Below are 15,953 nucleotides of genomic sequence, written 5' to 3'. Positions count from 1 at the left end.
GCTTAGCATGGTAAAATGATTTGTTATGCCAAGGAAGTTTTTTACACTGTAAAATGGTTTGTTACACTACTATTGCCTCATAAAAATGTTAAGAAAACTAAGTAGATAGTAAGGTCCAAAAAGGAATAGTATGCTTTTGGGACTAGCTACCAGGAAAAGGTAAAAAAAAATTATCTCATGATCTACATACAGTTCCCCAGTCCTTTGAAAAGACAACCAAAATTACCTTTTAACTAACAACTGAAATTGGTACTCCAATTAGGAAAAGAAGTTATGCATCCAAAATGGATGGGAACTTCCTTAAGCCAGTAGTATTCAGAAATGGGAGAAAACTGCAAATTATTTGATAATCCAGGTGGTGACTTCTCTATTGTGGCATGGTACATGAAACAAGCATAAATTACAATTCAGAATGCAAACTGAAGTACAGATTCATGGTATGTTAATCATAACATGTCACGGATGGCGTAGCAAGATAGTAAAACTGGAGGAAAACCTCACATTTTATACAGTATTTTAATTTTAGCATTGTTTGTATAATTCAAAGCACTATCTGAAATGGGAAACTATTTAATTCACAGTCATGCCTCATAAGTTCTGGGCACATTTTAAATTTTTAATTTAATTAAAATTTTGAATTTTTATTTAACCCAGCACAGCAATCAGTCAGTTCTTTAGAAAGAAAAGGCCAGTTACATCTTTCAATTTTTAATTATTACAGAATTTCTCTATTTTTATATTCAATATTTTTAGTTTGTATATATTAATTGTGTTTATTCTAATATTTGAATATTAATATTTGTATTCCTGCCATTTGACAGAACTGCACTGCACTGATAAGTGCAAGAAACATTTCCTGTGATCAACAACCAGCTGAATTTAAAAATAATTTAAAAAATAATTTCAAATTTAAATTAACCAGTGAGATCTATTCCACAGATGCCTTTTACTTTGCAAGTGGTAGTATACACCAGATTGTTAGTAAAACAGCTTGAAATACTGAACAGACCAGAAATACGCATCCCTTCTGGCTGCGTAGAGCAGGTACCTCACCTGACTAGCGGGTGCGGACTGCAGACTGCACCTCTTGTCCCACTGTCTAACAGGGTCATCGTGAGGACCATGAGCCACGAGCATTTATGTTCTCAAAATAGGTATATTTTGAGATATACCTATAGATGTACCCCTGGATATCTGGGGTGATCGATCCTATGTGCATCCAGTCAGAGTCTGGCAGCTGCACTGCACTACCCGCAGCTATGAAAAGAAAGAGCTAACGCTTCTAGAAGATCACACACAGCTCATGCCAAACGACCTGTTAATCACAAGCAGAAGCAGCCAAGAGGAAAAACTGTGGCCAAGACTGGGTTGTTGCTCCCAAAAAAACTGATTGAGTCCCAGCACTTCCCTGCACTGCAGGCTTTTACAACAACTTCTTGTGATTTCATTTTTTGACTGATGCTGCAACAAATGTGGACAATGGAGGTAGAGTGTTCTGATAATGCAGAGTTCAAGGAGAGAAAGAATTACATGGTTAAATATAAACACGTACTTTAATTCCTAACATTTTTTTTCACCTTTTTCAAGGATCAATCCATAGCTGAGTCTGGGAAGAAACTTAGCTACATATCATGTAAAATACATTTACAATCAGGGCTGAGTAAATGGCATCATTGATTGTGAACTACAAAAAGGTTTTGGCAAATTAATTTTGGGCAAGTCTGCTTTGCTTTGCTCTACATCTCAATGAATGAGAGCCAAGGACTCAAGTTAATTTCCACTTATCCCAACTGCGGCCAGAATGGGTATTAGGTCTGTACAGAACTTGAAGAGATATAAGAAAAGAAAGGAACAGTGCACATTTTAGTAATGTGTATATAATTCTCTAATTCAAAACACAATTAAAAATCTCTGCTGTCACAGACATATTTTATGAAAAATCCTTTTGCTACGATTTTTCTCCTGAGAAGCTGAGAAGCCTCAGAAACGAAATGTAAACAATAATTATCTGCTGCTGTGGAATGCAACAGGTGCATCTTTGATTGGTCTCATGTTGTTGCTTTTAATTAATGGCCAGTCACAGTCCAGCTGGCTCAGACTCTCTGTCAGTCACAAGAGTTTATTATCATTCCATTCCTTTCCTTTCTAGCCTTCTGATGAAATCCTTTCTTCTATTCTTTAGTATAGTTTCAATATATCATTTTGTTTTAATACAATATATATCATAAAATAATAAATCAGCCTTCTGAAACATGGAGTCAAGATTCTCATCTCTTCCCTCGTCCTGGGACCCCTGCGAACACCACCACACTCTGCAGCCATCCATCACCCACTCCACTCCCTTTCCAGAACATGCAGCAAGAGCAGGCTGTGCGTGAAAGAACCGATGGATTCCCAGCAGGAGAAGAACCGTGAACTTACGGAGAGGAGTATTTGGATAGCGCTGTGAATGACCTCTAGGTACTGGAAATCAATGATGCAGCCTGTCACGGAGACGTAGGAGTAGTCCTCCAGGACGCCAGGGGAAGAAGGACGCACCACCCTTCGTACGCAGCCGGGCCCGTGCTCCCGCCACCAGGAGCGGTGCATGGAGATGTTAAAGGTCATGAGATCCGTCTCCTAGGAGAGGGAGGGCAAAAACTGTGAACACACTTCAGTTTTCATTTTTAGGGTGAAGAAAGGGGAAATAAAAGAACTTTTCTATCATGAAGGCAATGAGGTAATTATCCGTAATCCTCCCCCCAGTAATTCTAGCATGAGAGTACAATGTTGAAGTGGAGAGAGGAAATGGCGAATATTCCTTGATTATTTTGCAGTTGTGCACAGGAATTTCTGCCTTGCATAAGAACCATCCTACCAGGTACTGTACAAACACATGTTCCCTTGGACTTATCACCTGAAAAGCAATTTCAATGTTACTTTATTAGAAGATCACTTAAGGACTGTTCTTTTTTTTTTTTTTTTTAACAGACAATCGAACCAGTTTTACCCCATGGTACTGGAGACAACCTGAATGAAATTTACATCATATTTGATGACTTCCATCACCAGATTCAAATGAGATGTCTCCAGCCAAGCACCCTGCTCTCTTTTCTTCCCTCTGCCTCTCATCCAGATTACCAACTTCTCAGCTTAGATAACGGACCCACACTGGTGAACTGATCTGTGTTTAAAATAAAAGCAGTAAGTTCTCTACACTCAAATAATCTTCCACCTCAGATATTAAACCTACCCAGATGAGTACTGGTTGCACTCTAACCCACACAGGATGTATACGTCTGTGCATTTTAGTAAACCTCTTACCACTTCCACGTGGAGCAAAGTGGCAAACCTACTAATTTACTAAAAATTTTATAAGAGCTTACCTATGAAGTACAAGCAAGACAATTCATTTGAATTAACAAAACATTTGGTTCTTCAGGTCATGTATAAAAAAAAATGTGCATAAAAAAATTAAAATACACTCAAATTGAATGAATGCCATTTAAATGCAAAAAACACCCAAGCCTCGTCACTGGAGATAAATGAGAGTGTAAAGTATCAATATAATATTGCTACTTTAAATAATTAATTCAGATTTATGTTCCCATGATTCTCATTCTGAACTCCAAGTAAAAAATGTCTGCAAAACTGTCAGCCATGTGCCCACAAAATACCCCTGCCTTCCATATATGACAGTTGTGAGCACTGCCTTGACACCACTTTGCCCTTTGCATCCTACAAATATGTCCTGTCTTTGGCCATTTACTTCTACCCCAACCAAAGGGAAATTCAGTCCAGATTCCAGCTGCAGAAGTAGTTAATTTGTTATTTTCCTTTGTTAATTGCCTTCATTCTGGCCTCACCTGAAAGTTAACATGGGAATTAAATCCTGCCATCTTAACTATATCTTGGTTATCAGTAAGAAGTCTGCCTTTGTGATCTGCTGATTTTTTCTCCACCACTTCTCTACCCTTTAAATACAGAGTTGCTAGATTTCCAAATGCATTATTTCGAGTTGATGAGCCATTTGTCTTTTGACTTTGCATGTCAATCCTTGATACTGGTTCAGAAAATTTTCAGCTGCAACATGAAAACAGCTTGTGAAATAAGAAGCTGACAAGCAACACAGTTTAATGAAAATATAATCATAAATATAGAGTCACAAGAAACAGCCAGGGAGGGCTTTCTTTGTACAACAATGCCAGAGATTGCACAGTGTAATCAAGTGCTTTTAAAGATTGTCAACTCAAAGAAATGCCAGTTGTCAAGCAGCACACACATATTCCATCTAACCTAGCTCAGAAAGCCTTTGCTAAGAAGGAATGTGGATTGCTGGGTTCGTGTGTATCAAATATTGTGAGGTAACACTTTGTTATCACAACTGTGGGAATAAATTGTGACGCCCATGGTGTTGGTGTCACATCTTCCTTTGCTCTTGAAGGCTTATTTATCCTTTATTGTTTTTTGTCTTTATGTTTTTAAAATTATATTTTGTTACAGTATTCATACTTGGCTAGTTCACAGCCAATGACAAAATTACATCGGGAAACGGCTTGATAAATTTGGCCAACACATGTAAAATGTAACATTTTGCATATGAACAGTAAATAAAATATTTTATAAATAAAATCTTTCATTTCTGGAATACTGTTATGTGTGGCTCTTGGGGTGATGAAAAAAAATTGCTTGCATGATGGTCATGTTCACATTTTGAGGCTCCTGGTGATTCAGGTAAAAAGGAAACAGAAAAAAAACCAAAAAACCCCCCAAAAAATCCCCCCAAAAAACCCCAAAAAAACCCAAGCCAACCAAAAAGTCATCACAGCACTTGTTACCTTTTTAAAAATAAATTCTCCTTCAGAAATTCTGGATAAAGTCTAAAAGAGGAGATTTTCATAATTGCTTTTCACTTTGTGTACTATGTCCTGAGCTCTCAAAGCAGGTAAAAGCAGATAATGATGGCCCAGCAAGGATCAGTTTTAGAAATGCAAACAAAACCACTTGGTGCATTAGCTTGACCTCTGAAATATCACTTCACAAAATGGCAGCCATAAGCCCTTCAAGCTGATAAATGTTAAGCTGCTAATCAATATAAGAAAGCCTGACAACAGAAAAATCAATTTTACTTTTTTTTTTTTTAGCAGCTGAAACACTTCTCACTAACTACTTGGAGATTCTTAATCCGTAAAGTGAGTCAAATGCAACAAGCATTAAAAAAATTAACCTGTATCTTTATCATCATTTACAGAACTATAGAAAATTCAAAGACACTTTGCTGGGATGATCAGGTTTTAAATATCAGTGAACTCCTGAGGGTGTTTTGGTATTCGTAAATTCACAGCTTGGAAACTCTGAGCATGCTGGAAAAGCTGCTGCCCAAGGGGCTTATTTTCAGCACCGTGTTAAATGAAAGTTAAGATTTTTCAGAAAGTACGAGCAGATGCCCAAAGTTTTTCAATAAATCACTTACTATCTTCCAATTTTTCATATTAAAAAAAAATTGTATAAAATGTTTAATCATCAGTGACAATTCAAATGCTTATTTCGTAGGAAAAAAAGTGCTGCTGCTTCAAAGCCAGAGATTCTTTCAGGCTCTGTACAAGGGAAACCAAGTTGTCCTTCTAACTGACCCAGTTGGGTTTCATTTAAAAGTTGAAATTTCTATCATGGATGTAAAATTGCTCCCTTCTGAGCATGTATCTTGACTTTAATACCACACATCAGCAGATAAACTATACTTCCTCAGCTGATGACCTCTCAGATAGACACCATGAACAGAGAGGGGACAGAACACAGGTAACAGGTATTCCAGGAAAATTGTGAGACTTAGGGAAGTGACACAGGAAAGTGAAATCCCATCTCTACTCCTCCCTTTTTTAGTCAGCATTAAAGCAATACTCCAATCTGTGGTAAGAAGTTTACTCCTGAGTATAGGATCAGCCCCATAATCATACTTTACTGATGTAGAGTCCCAATTCACTGTCTACAGCATTTTAAGCCTTTAAACTATATATAGGATTTGTGTTGGCTGTCAGTCCAAGGATTAATTTTGATTATTATTGGAAATCATTGCTATGGCAGATACATTCTTTTAAGGTGAGATGTAATCCCTGTGAGTCTGAGTAATGCTGTTTCCAAGTGCTTGGGGATAATGTTTAATTTCATTATGTCTGCCTAAATTCTACATTTGGTTTCAATTGGACATTTTCTATCGGGCAGAGCTTTGAGCAACCTGTTCTAGTGAAAGATGTCCCTGCCCATAGCAGGGAGGTTGTTCTAGATGATCTTTGAAGGTGCCTTCTGATCCAAAGAATCCTGTGATTTTTTTGATTCAATTTTTAGATGGTGAATCTAGGAAAAATTCAACAAATAGCATAAGATGGCTTATTTTGAAACTACGGAGTAATAACAGGTATGATGTTCCTTTCATTTATTTGTGTGAAATTTACACACAGTATCTATAACAACAACACAAAAAATTAATGAGAAATTAGGACTACCTAAAATCACTAGTTTACAGAAAACAAAAAGAAGGCATTGAAACTCCACAGAGAAAACCCAAGGCACCAAGATTGCCTGGCATAACAAACAAATATTATGCTGTGACATGATTACCACCACAGCTATTTGTTCTTTCAGTGTATGCTTCTGCTTTATGACATGTTATTTTCTATTTCTTTCACTCCTTGCTGGAATTTAAAAATACACTCTTAGGAAAAGTATAACAAAAACAGTGCTTTGAGCAGGATGGAAGAAAATCCCTTTTTTCCTTCAGAAAACAGCAGTCAACACTTGAAATTTTATAGACAAGTGAAAGAGCACAAAGGCCTGGCAAAACATAATGTTAGAGGTCTTGACTTTATTGTTGCTTGTGTGGTACCTAGCCTTTTTATTTTATTGATACATACTATATTGCTTATTATAAATGGACATTAGGCTGAGGCATTAAATATTCCCATTCCATTTCCTAAGTGTAACAAGGATGCTCTGTTCTGATTTGCTACACATATTTTGTTTAAGCAGTGAGGAGAAAAGATTTTCAATCACCAGTTGCTCAACAGGTAATAAAAGTTTATATGCATAATGCTAGAAAAGGACTAGCACATTTCCTTGCAATTCCCCAGACCCAATTATGTTTGTAATTAAGATGCAGGGTTGTTGGCAGGGACAAGGGACACACAAATTCCTTAGTATCTAATCTCAAGGAGACCTTGATCCTCATTAGATACAAATGATGTGTCCCAGCATTAATGAAATCCACTCTAATTGTGCAAGTACTTGGAAACATGACCATCAGCTATCAGCCAAAGACCCCCACTGGCAGCATCACCGTCCTGCTTTTACTTGAAACAACAGGTTCTGATTCCAGCTTGCTCTGTGTGTGACCAGTTACGTTACATCTCCTCTTGCTACTGCTGAACAAACAGTTTTGAAGGCCTGGGCAGACAATACTGAAGAAGGCCTTTTCCCATTTCCAAATGAGGAATTTTGCATCACTAGCTCCCACATTGTCTTTATTGGGATGACAATTTTTGAATATTGACTAATTTTTTTTCCTGGTGGTTTTTAATTTAAACTCTTGCCTCAGTGTTACACTGATGGCTTTTACCTATTCCATGAGCTAGAGGTTGAAGGTAGCCCACTGAATAATTGTGGTAACCCACTCAACTGCTGATGGGATAGGACACTGAACCATGCTGATTCCAGGCTGCTCAAGATATGATACATCCAGCATCTTCACCTCATCCTGAGCACTCTGGAGAATAAATGACATGAAGAACATTCTTAAATTGAAGCTTATGAGTAAACTCTATTTGGGCTATTCATCTGTCTGCACTGGATGTCAGACAAGACATAGCAAATTGATCTCTGTGTTAGCAATGCACACTAAACCAGAGCAATCCTGTGATACACCTAAGTTTATTACCATTAAAAGAGAAAATTCACAGTATCAAAATCTTCAGACACAGACAATGAGGTAACCCCATCATCGTGGGCTGAGAATGGTTAAAAGAGGTACACAGGCAAAGTAATTTTTGGTTGGTGTGATTAGAGGCTCATGGCTCCCACTGACAGAGATTACTTCACAGAGTGGCATCAGACCATGACTACAGAGAAAGATCTCCATATAAGCCTAATATTTTTCCCCAAATCTGTCTGCACTACAAAACTTTTTAACCATTTGCCAACAGGCTACCCTCCACATCTACAATCCTCCAAAAAAAAAAAGTATGAGTTAAGTTTACCAAGTACTGCCTTCTCCTTCTTTTACTAATTTTATTGCTTCAACTGTGGAGAGTGTTGCCAGATTTTATTTTTTACAAGTGAACATAATAATTTTGGAAAATTCATTTGGAAATTAGGGAGATGATCTACCTATGTTATAAAAAGTTTACTTGCATTGCTTTATTTGCTACATGCTCAGGGATCTGTATACTCTTTTGCAAAGCAAGAAATTTTAAAATTAGATTTACCAAACTTACTAGAAAAGTGGAATACAGTGGAATGTCTTTAGAAAGCAAGTCAACAAGAGAAGCGTACTGCTGTCTTCTTCATGCAGTCTTAGTATCAGTTGCAAGAAAAATAAGGAGAACTAGCAAGGGGCTGTTTTTGAAGCTTGTTGCCCCTGAGGATGAGCTCTGATCTTTGGCAATATTCAGATCCACGCTCAAATCCCAGCTCCACGTCTTTTTCTTGTTCAATCTCCCTTTTGTTGCAGTCTCTCTGTCTGAGAAACAGCCTAGAGAGGCAACAGAGTATGGCAGGGAAAAGCCTCAATACACAAAGAAAAAGCAGCTGAGATGGGGTGATTGGATCAATACGAGTCTTACCCACCACTTGTCACAGGAAATTCAACATGAACACAAACAAGTTACAACTGCCCAGAAAAGCTGTTGTGCTTCAGTGGAGTCCTTGACATGTGATTAAGCTGAGCACTTAGTTTGAAAATTGCTCTCACTATAACCTCTGATGATCCAGAGCTATGACAGAACACAGATTTGGAGTGATGCCAAACTCTGAGCACTGCTTTGAGTTTTGAAGACTGAGAATATGACAAGGGTTTGCATAAAGCCAAAAGGTTTGTGCAGATTGGCATGTCCCTCACTCAAGCCAGGCCTGATTTTGACTGAAATGAAGAAGCAAGGCAGGACGGAAATGTAACAGAGAGAAGAATTAGAAACGTCTTTGGCAAGCCATGTACAGCCACCTATACCAATGATGTAGGAAAACATCTTGGGCCAGATAGATGGGAAAGGTTAAAAAGGCTTGAAACCTCTTGGTGCACAAAAATAGGAAAACAGTATAATATGGGCCATAAAAAAATCTGCCCAAAATGTTTATAAACTACAAGCATTTGAAAAAGGAGTTTATAGCATAAAACAATTTCAAGGCTCAGCAAGAACATTTTAGCTTTGTTGTTGCTGTTGCTGTTTTGAGTAAAATTGAGATCCCTATGGATCTCATTCATACATTTGAAATATCACAAAATTAAAATTTGATGCCTCAAAAATAAGCTACCACAACACTTACAGAAAACTCTTTCCCACACTATCTTATATTGTTTACAATATTTCTTAAAAATGATTCCTATTATTTTTACTTATTTAATATTTCTCATTTAAGCATACAGGATCAGACTCATGTGCTGAGTACCTCACTATGTTTATAGTCTCTAAATATTCAAGAAATACACTGCTTAAAGAAATGGAGAAGACTCTTGCAGCATTGATGGGAACTGGATTTTTCTAGTGTTAAAATGGAGAGGTCTGACCTGGGTTGGTCGTACTAAAAGTACTAATTCTTTACAGCAATTTGTCTTGTGCTATGGACACTCAAATATCACAAACCTTCCATCGAGTTTTAGTTTTAATGTCACTATGAAATTCATGGAAATAGAGGACACAGTTTGTGCCAAAACCCCAAAACCCAACATAAGCCCACATGAGGAACAGATGCAATGTAGCCTCTAGCTAAAACAGGATTTAACTTTGTTACTATCTAAATAACCATATTTTGTTCACAGTGGTTGTGAACAAAGACAAAGCATGGGGATAAAGGCATGATTAAGAATATAATGTTGTAACAATAGTACAGTTAATTTTAGTATTTTTCTTCCTTTCTGGTGGGTTCTGTGTTTTGTCTGTCCATCTCAACTATAGGCATACCATAACATCTCTTGCTATGCAAGGAAATAAATTCTATGCTGGAAATAAACACACGAGAACCTGGGTCCTAAATTTAAAGGTTTATCCCAGACTCTGATGACACTAAAATGCACCATAAAAAGACTTTTAAAAACTCACTTGAATGTTAAAATTTCTGACAAGAAAAATAATTCCCTGTTTTAAGACTAGCCAGAAAGCTCCTACCTGCATCCAGGAACACTTTTAAAGATTAATAGGCCTGTTTAAGCAACTGCTGTTGTGTTCTCTGCTTTGCTTGCTCAAAGCAATGCAATTGTTCATGATATTGCCAACTCTTGTTTTATGACAAGTCTGGTTATGTTCAGCATTTTTGCTAAAGCCTTCATTCCCGGGGACATGAAATTACAGTAAGAAGTTTGTCATGTTGTGAGAAAGTGAGCTGAATAGGAAAATCTCAAAACTCATGAGCTCTGCTGCTAGGCACTTCCACTCTGTGCTGTAATTTGCACTGTTTGCTGTTTTCCTTAAAGCTGGGTCCTGGAGTCTGGAAGGGAGGCTTCTGTGTCACAAGTTCAGATCACAGCTGTCCAGGGCATCACCTGCCGTAGTCTCCCATCTTGGACAATCATGGATACATCACGTGTAGAAAAGGGCCAACTGTTTTTTAATGTTTCAACAAAGGCAATGACCCAAGTGTACCCTAATAGCTTAAAAGAGGCAATAAAGAATATTCATATACAAATCAAACTCCATGATTCACGGAAATTTTGTAAGAAGATCCAAATTTTTGTTTCAGAGTGTGTGCAAAGGGCAACGAGAAAGATGTGCTGACTCACTCCATCTTTTGAATGAACTCTATACAGCTCATTGGATAATAATGTCTGCCACAACAGACTGCCAAGAAGTGTGAGTACATACTACCAGAGGCTCTTCTTAAGACTCAGAATGCAAAATGAGACAAGATGCAATAAGTAGCAGAAGTTATTGAGCTGTGATGTTTCTGTTTTCTTACTTGCTTTCATTTCAAAGAAGCACAAGATGCTCTCAGAAAAATACCTCTCCTCACGACACTTTTGTTTCTGTATTTCTTCTCTGAGATAAAAAGCCATCATCTTTTTGCCAATCCCTCAATTTCTGTGGTTCTGTTTGCCAATGACCTTGGCTTTAGCAGAGCAATCCTTTAATCACAGGCTTCATTTGCATTCTGCTGAAGCAATGACAGTCTCCAAAAAGAATTTGATAGCATTTTTTTAAAGAGAAAAGACAGTCCCTAAAGAAACTTTCAGGTCAGATGATGAAACTTGAAATTCTCCCTTTCCCAATAGAAGTGAAGCACCTATGACTATAGAACAGAGAATCTGCAGCAGCAGAACTCAGTTAATACAATTCATTTAATTATTCATTTTACATTTACTACAGGCATTAGTCCACATTTTGGGCTTCTTGAAACATTTTATACATTTATGTAAATATCTAAATATATGCATAGAGTCTATTTTATTTATGTATATGCAGTATGCATATATTTATATATTCATATTTAGCTGTAAAAATTAATGACTCAACAGTGTTTTCCCATGAACAATTGCCAACTGTGGTCAAAGAAGGCAGCATTACCAATCTAGTTCAGCACTGCATTTTCCCCTGATCTTAATCAGATTAATTTAATTTGCAGCCTAATCCACCTGCAAACCTCAATAACTCTCACAGACATTCACACAAAAGAACGATTTTTTATTTGTTCTCTCAGGAATTTTCATGTTTTCAGAGAACTGTTTCAGAAACAAGGATCCTTTTTTCTCTGTTATCACCTTTCTATGGGTAAGTGTATAACCATAATAATCAAATTTCTCAAATTCTTTTGACAAGATTAATCAAAAGTATTTGACAGTGTCCAGTAACTTTTGGATAATTTCAAGTTTTCCATGCCAAAGAAAATCAGCGAGGTGGCTAAACCTAATTTTTATTTTTTTCTTTTTTTTTAATATTGATTAAATTTCTCACAGAAGCTACTTTAATCAATGCAGTGACTATGATCCCCAGAAACATATTTTTAATTAAAGAGGTAACTATAAAAGTCTCTATTAATAACAAGTCTAGGTGGATTACTTAATGGTCCTTTAACAGATGTTCTATAAATCTGGTCACTTTAAGAGATGCATAAAGTCTCAGGGAAGCCTAATGATCCATTCACTCCTTAACATCACCGACTTGTCTGCAATCCTTCATCATGCAAGTTTTAATATATTCTTCTCTAATAAATGAAAAATATTAGACCACAACAAAGATATAAGATCATGTTAATATTTGAAATTATTGTTTAGTTTCACTCTCAATTTTGAAATAATATTAACAAAGAGAAGAAATATGAACAATTTTTAGATAGACTGATAGATTTGTGAATGACAGCAGGACACAACAGCAAAAGGACAAATAATATTAACATCAGTTTACATATTTACTGAAAACAAAATCAATACTATATAAAGACTTTCCTCAAACACACACACACATATATATGTATATGTTTATATGTACATATAAAGAATTTCCAGGTTGCCTGAGGGAAAAAAGAATCAAAATATTGTCAATATCAAGAATTTTTCGGCAAGCTGATGAATATCTACAAATTCCAATACATTTTGGAAATCATTAAAGTTTACTATATATAATAGTAATTACTAGCATCACTACAATTTTCCCTTTTTAAGTGTTTCTGGTTTTAAAACTGGTTTTAGGAGCAGTGATAAAGGATGTCAGTGTGACTGCAGGAGACAGCTGAAAGCCTGAGAAACCTACAAAGCTGCAGAGTTGATTTGACAAGCCTGCATGTGCATTATTTAATTTCAATAAGCATCCCATTAACATAAGGGATCTACATATATTTGCTGGATTAGGGCCAGCAAGAAATGCAATAAGAAATACATGCGAGGAAAAGGACAAGAAACATATGAATACATGGACATATTTTTATAGGCCTAATTGTGCATTTCTTGGAGATAATACAGAATTTCTTTTCAGTATAGCATGTCCTATATAGGGTTGTGTAACACACAGAGGCATAAAGGAAGGTGTTCTTGAACAAATGTGGCATGTTTCGCTGTAAAACTCTAGTGAAGTCTATGAAAATTCTCCAGAGGTAACTGTACTGGATTTTAGAATTTCAGGTGTAACTGTTGCTGGTTTCAGAATATGTCTTTATAGATGAATTTCCCTTCCAGCCTCTGGGCAAGGAATATGAAGAGAGTAAATGTTGTTTACATTTAGTTTATTCATCATATGTAGCCAGCTAACATCTGTTTGCTTGTGCTGGTTTTGAATTGGATAAAGTTACTTTTCTTCAGAGTGGCTGGTGCGGGGCTTTGTTTAGGATTTGTGCTGAAAAGAGTGTTGATTACACAGGAATGTTTTTGTGATTGCTGAGCAGTGCAAGTCCAGATGTTTCTGCTCCTCACGCCACCCCACCAGCGAGCAGGCTGGGGCTGGAGCTGGAAGGGAATACACTCAGGGCAGCTGAGGCTGCTGTGGTGCTGCCTGGAGCAACTGAGCTCCTTGACAGTGCTAAATAGCAAAGAGAAAGACAAATTCAGTGCTAAACCTGTCTTGGGGAGACATTAGATAGGAGAAAGCAGGGAAATCTATAAAGATGTGGAGATATTAAGGATGAGAGAAAGTTTCCTGCCTTTGATTTCTCCCTGGCTCTTGCAGTATTTCCCACTGCTGCTCCTTCACTAATTACCACTCTCAGAGCCACAGACTGTGCAAGAGTTTTGCTTCTTAAAGCTCTGCTGAGGGCTGAGAGGATGAGAGGGGATGGCTCAGCTTTAATTGTGTGCTGGCTGGGCACAGGCTGTCCGCATCAAAGCACAGCCAGCTCAGGTGAAGGTGTCTGTGGGGGAGAACAGAAGTCAGCCCTGCCCAGGAAAGCTGCCTGAATGTTGTGCATTTGGATATTGTCTAACAAGGGCAGGGATCAGGAAACACAATGGGAAATTCTTACCAAGAACCAGCCCCTCTTGGTACTTTTAAGTAATGCTCATGTCTTCACATCTAAAGCACTGCAAGTCTTAGCACCCACACTCTTGGTTTTAAAAGCAAATTGCACAGCAGTGATGTGTTCAATCAGCCACTGGTAATGCAGAGCCTCAGGACTTCAGACAGCTTTGGATTGGATCCCTTTAAACATAACTGTGGGACAGGGAAGCACACACATCACTAAACCAGAGGGGCTGGACATGACAGCTTAGCTACAGAGGCACAGCCTAGAAAACAGATACACCCTCACTGCCCTCCACTGACCTTTCCTGCTTGGCATCAAAATAGATTTTGCCAGCTTGATATGTCCTTTTTAAAAATACAGCTACTCATGCAAACACACAGAGGGCATTAAATCATTCATACACAGTAACCAGGCAGCTGTTTGCACAGCTGGCAGAATGCTGTGGGGAGAGAGTACTTAGCTTTGCAAGTTGGAAAACAAGGTACACACAGTCACACATTTGAACTTGGCAATCCTTTTAAAAACTGTAGCTGTTGCTTATGATTCTTTTTCCCTTTCCAACAAGAAAAGTGAATATTATACAGTAAAAACTTGTGATCTGAAAATAAAAAAGCAAAATATTGAAATAGAAAAACACCCCACCCCCCAAAAAATCCCTGCATGTTCACATTGTTCTGTTGAATTTTAAATGCATTCAAAACGAAGCAATTTTTCAGCTGAAAATGCACTTCCAAAGGAAAAGCACTAAAACTCAGTAATTAAAAGACCATATGTCTCAAAGTTTTTCTCTGAACAGGCTGGCTCTCTACAAAACACCTTATTTCTCAGAGAGCAAACAATTTGTTTTCCCAGAAATAAAAGCCATAAAAGCTGACAAACTTTATATAGGAATATGTCAAATAAATTCTTTGGAGTTCTCTTAGTAAAACAAAAAGGAGGAAACATCTCTAAACAAAGAGATTTGCTTACACTCACTTTAAATGTTGTCAGAGATGATTCTTTGGACCATCTTTAATCTCTAAGAGCTCTCCTTGTGTGGATTGTACTAAATCATGAATAAAAAAAAATTACAGAATCCTTACAGAACAAAAATTTCCTATTAATACAGTATCAGGAAATCATAGAGAAGCAAATCACACACTGTGACAGCCAAAGTCTGGTCACAGAGAGGTACTTTTCAGCTAAATTATTAGGATTAAATAGTCAAGACTTCCACCACCATAGAAACAAATAATAATGTTATAAGGTCATTTTAACCACCCTTCTTATTGTGCTACAGTATGGAAAACAAACCATAACAAGATGAAAAGGCTTTTTAATTCACAGGCATAATAATAACCAGTTGTGACCATACAATTTCAATAATTGATTTAAACTAAATTTAACCCCTAACTCTTGTAGTAGCACTGCTGTTTAGCCCAAGACTTTATTGCCTGTAAACTATAAGAGCAAATTGCATTTGCAGAGTAGATTAGAACTGGTCATTCACTGAAGAATTCTTCTGCACATGGCACTTACAGACTCTTTTTAAGGAAATGAGAAAGCCTGTTTCATCTGTACTTAACAGCTTCACCTGTAATGTACTGAATTCTGACAGTGATGTGTCAAGTTTCTGGAAATACTAAACAAATGACCACAGCTCATGTGCAGAGGAACTCAACATCAAACATATTGTGCAGATGTGCTGTGTGTGCGAGGTCAGCTGAGTGTTTGGAGTCATTAATAGAGGGAAATGTTGGACTTACCTGTCTTGAATGGCCAATACTCACAGGTGTATAAAAATCAGGTATGCTTTTTAGTCTTATCCTACCTGGTTTTCATTTGGC

The 15,953-nt window shown here is 37.3% G+C and overlaps 1 protein-coding gene across 3 annotated transcripts in view; it reads right to left on the bottom strand.

Annotated features, from left to right (window-relative positions):
- The window catches only part of NKAIN3 (sodium/potassium transporting ATPase interacting 3), a 341,381-nt gene that overhangs the window by 90,754 nt on the left and 234,674 nt on the right, over window positions 1-15,953 (bottom strand). For all 3 annotated transcript variants that reach the window (XM_058039914.1, XM_058039898.1, XM_058039907.1), the window contains exon 4: window positions 2,422-2,619. In XM_058039914.1, coding sequence (XP_057895897.1) covers window positions 2,422-2,619 — 198 coding nt within the window. The remainder of the gene's footprint in view (window positions 1-2,421; window positions 2,620-15,953) is intronic.

Source organism: Melospiza georgiana, chromosome 1 (assembly GCF_028018845.1).
Source record: "Melospiza georgiana isolate bMelGeo1 chromosome 1, bMelGeo1.pri, whole genome shotgun sequence".
In the NCBI taxonomy this organism is placed as follows: domain Eukaryota; kingdom Metazoa; phylum Chordata; class Aves; order Passeriformes; family Passerellidae; genus Melospiza; species Melospiza georgiana.
Note: the sequence above shows the minus strand (reverse complement) of the source record. Positions and strands in the feature narration are given on the sequence as shown.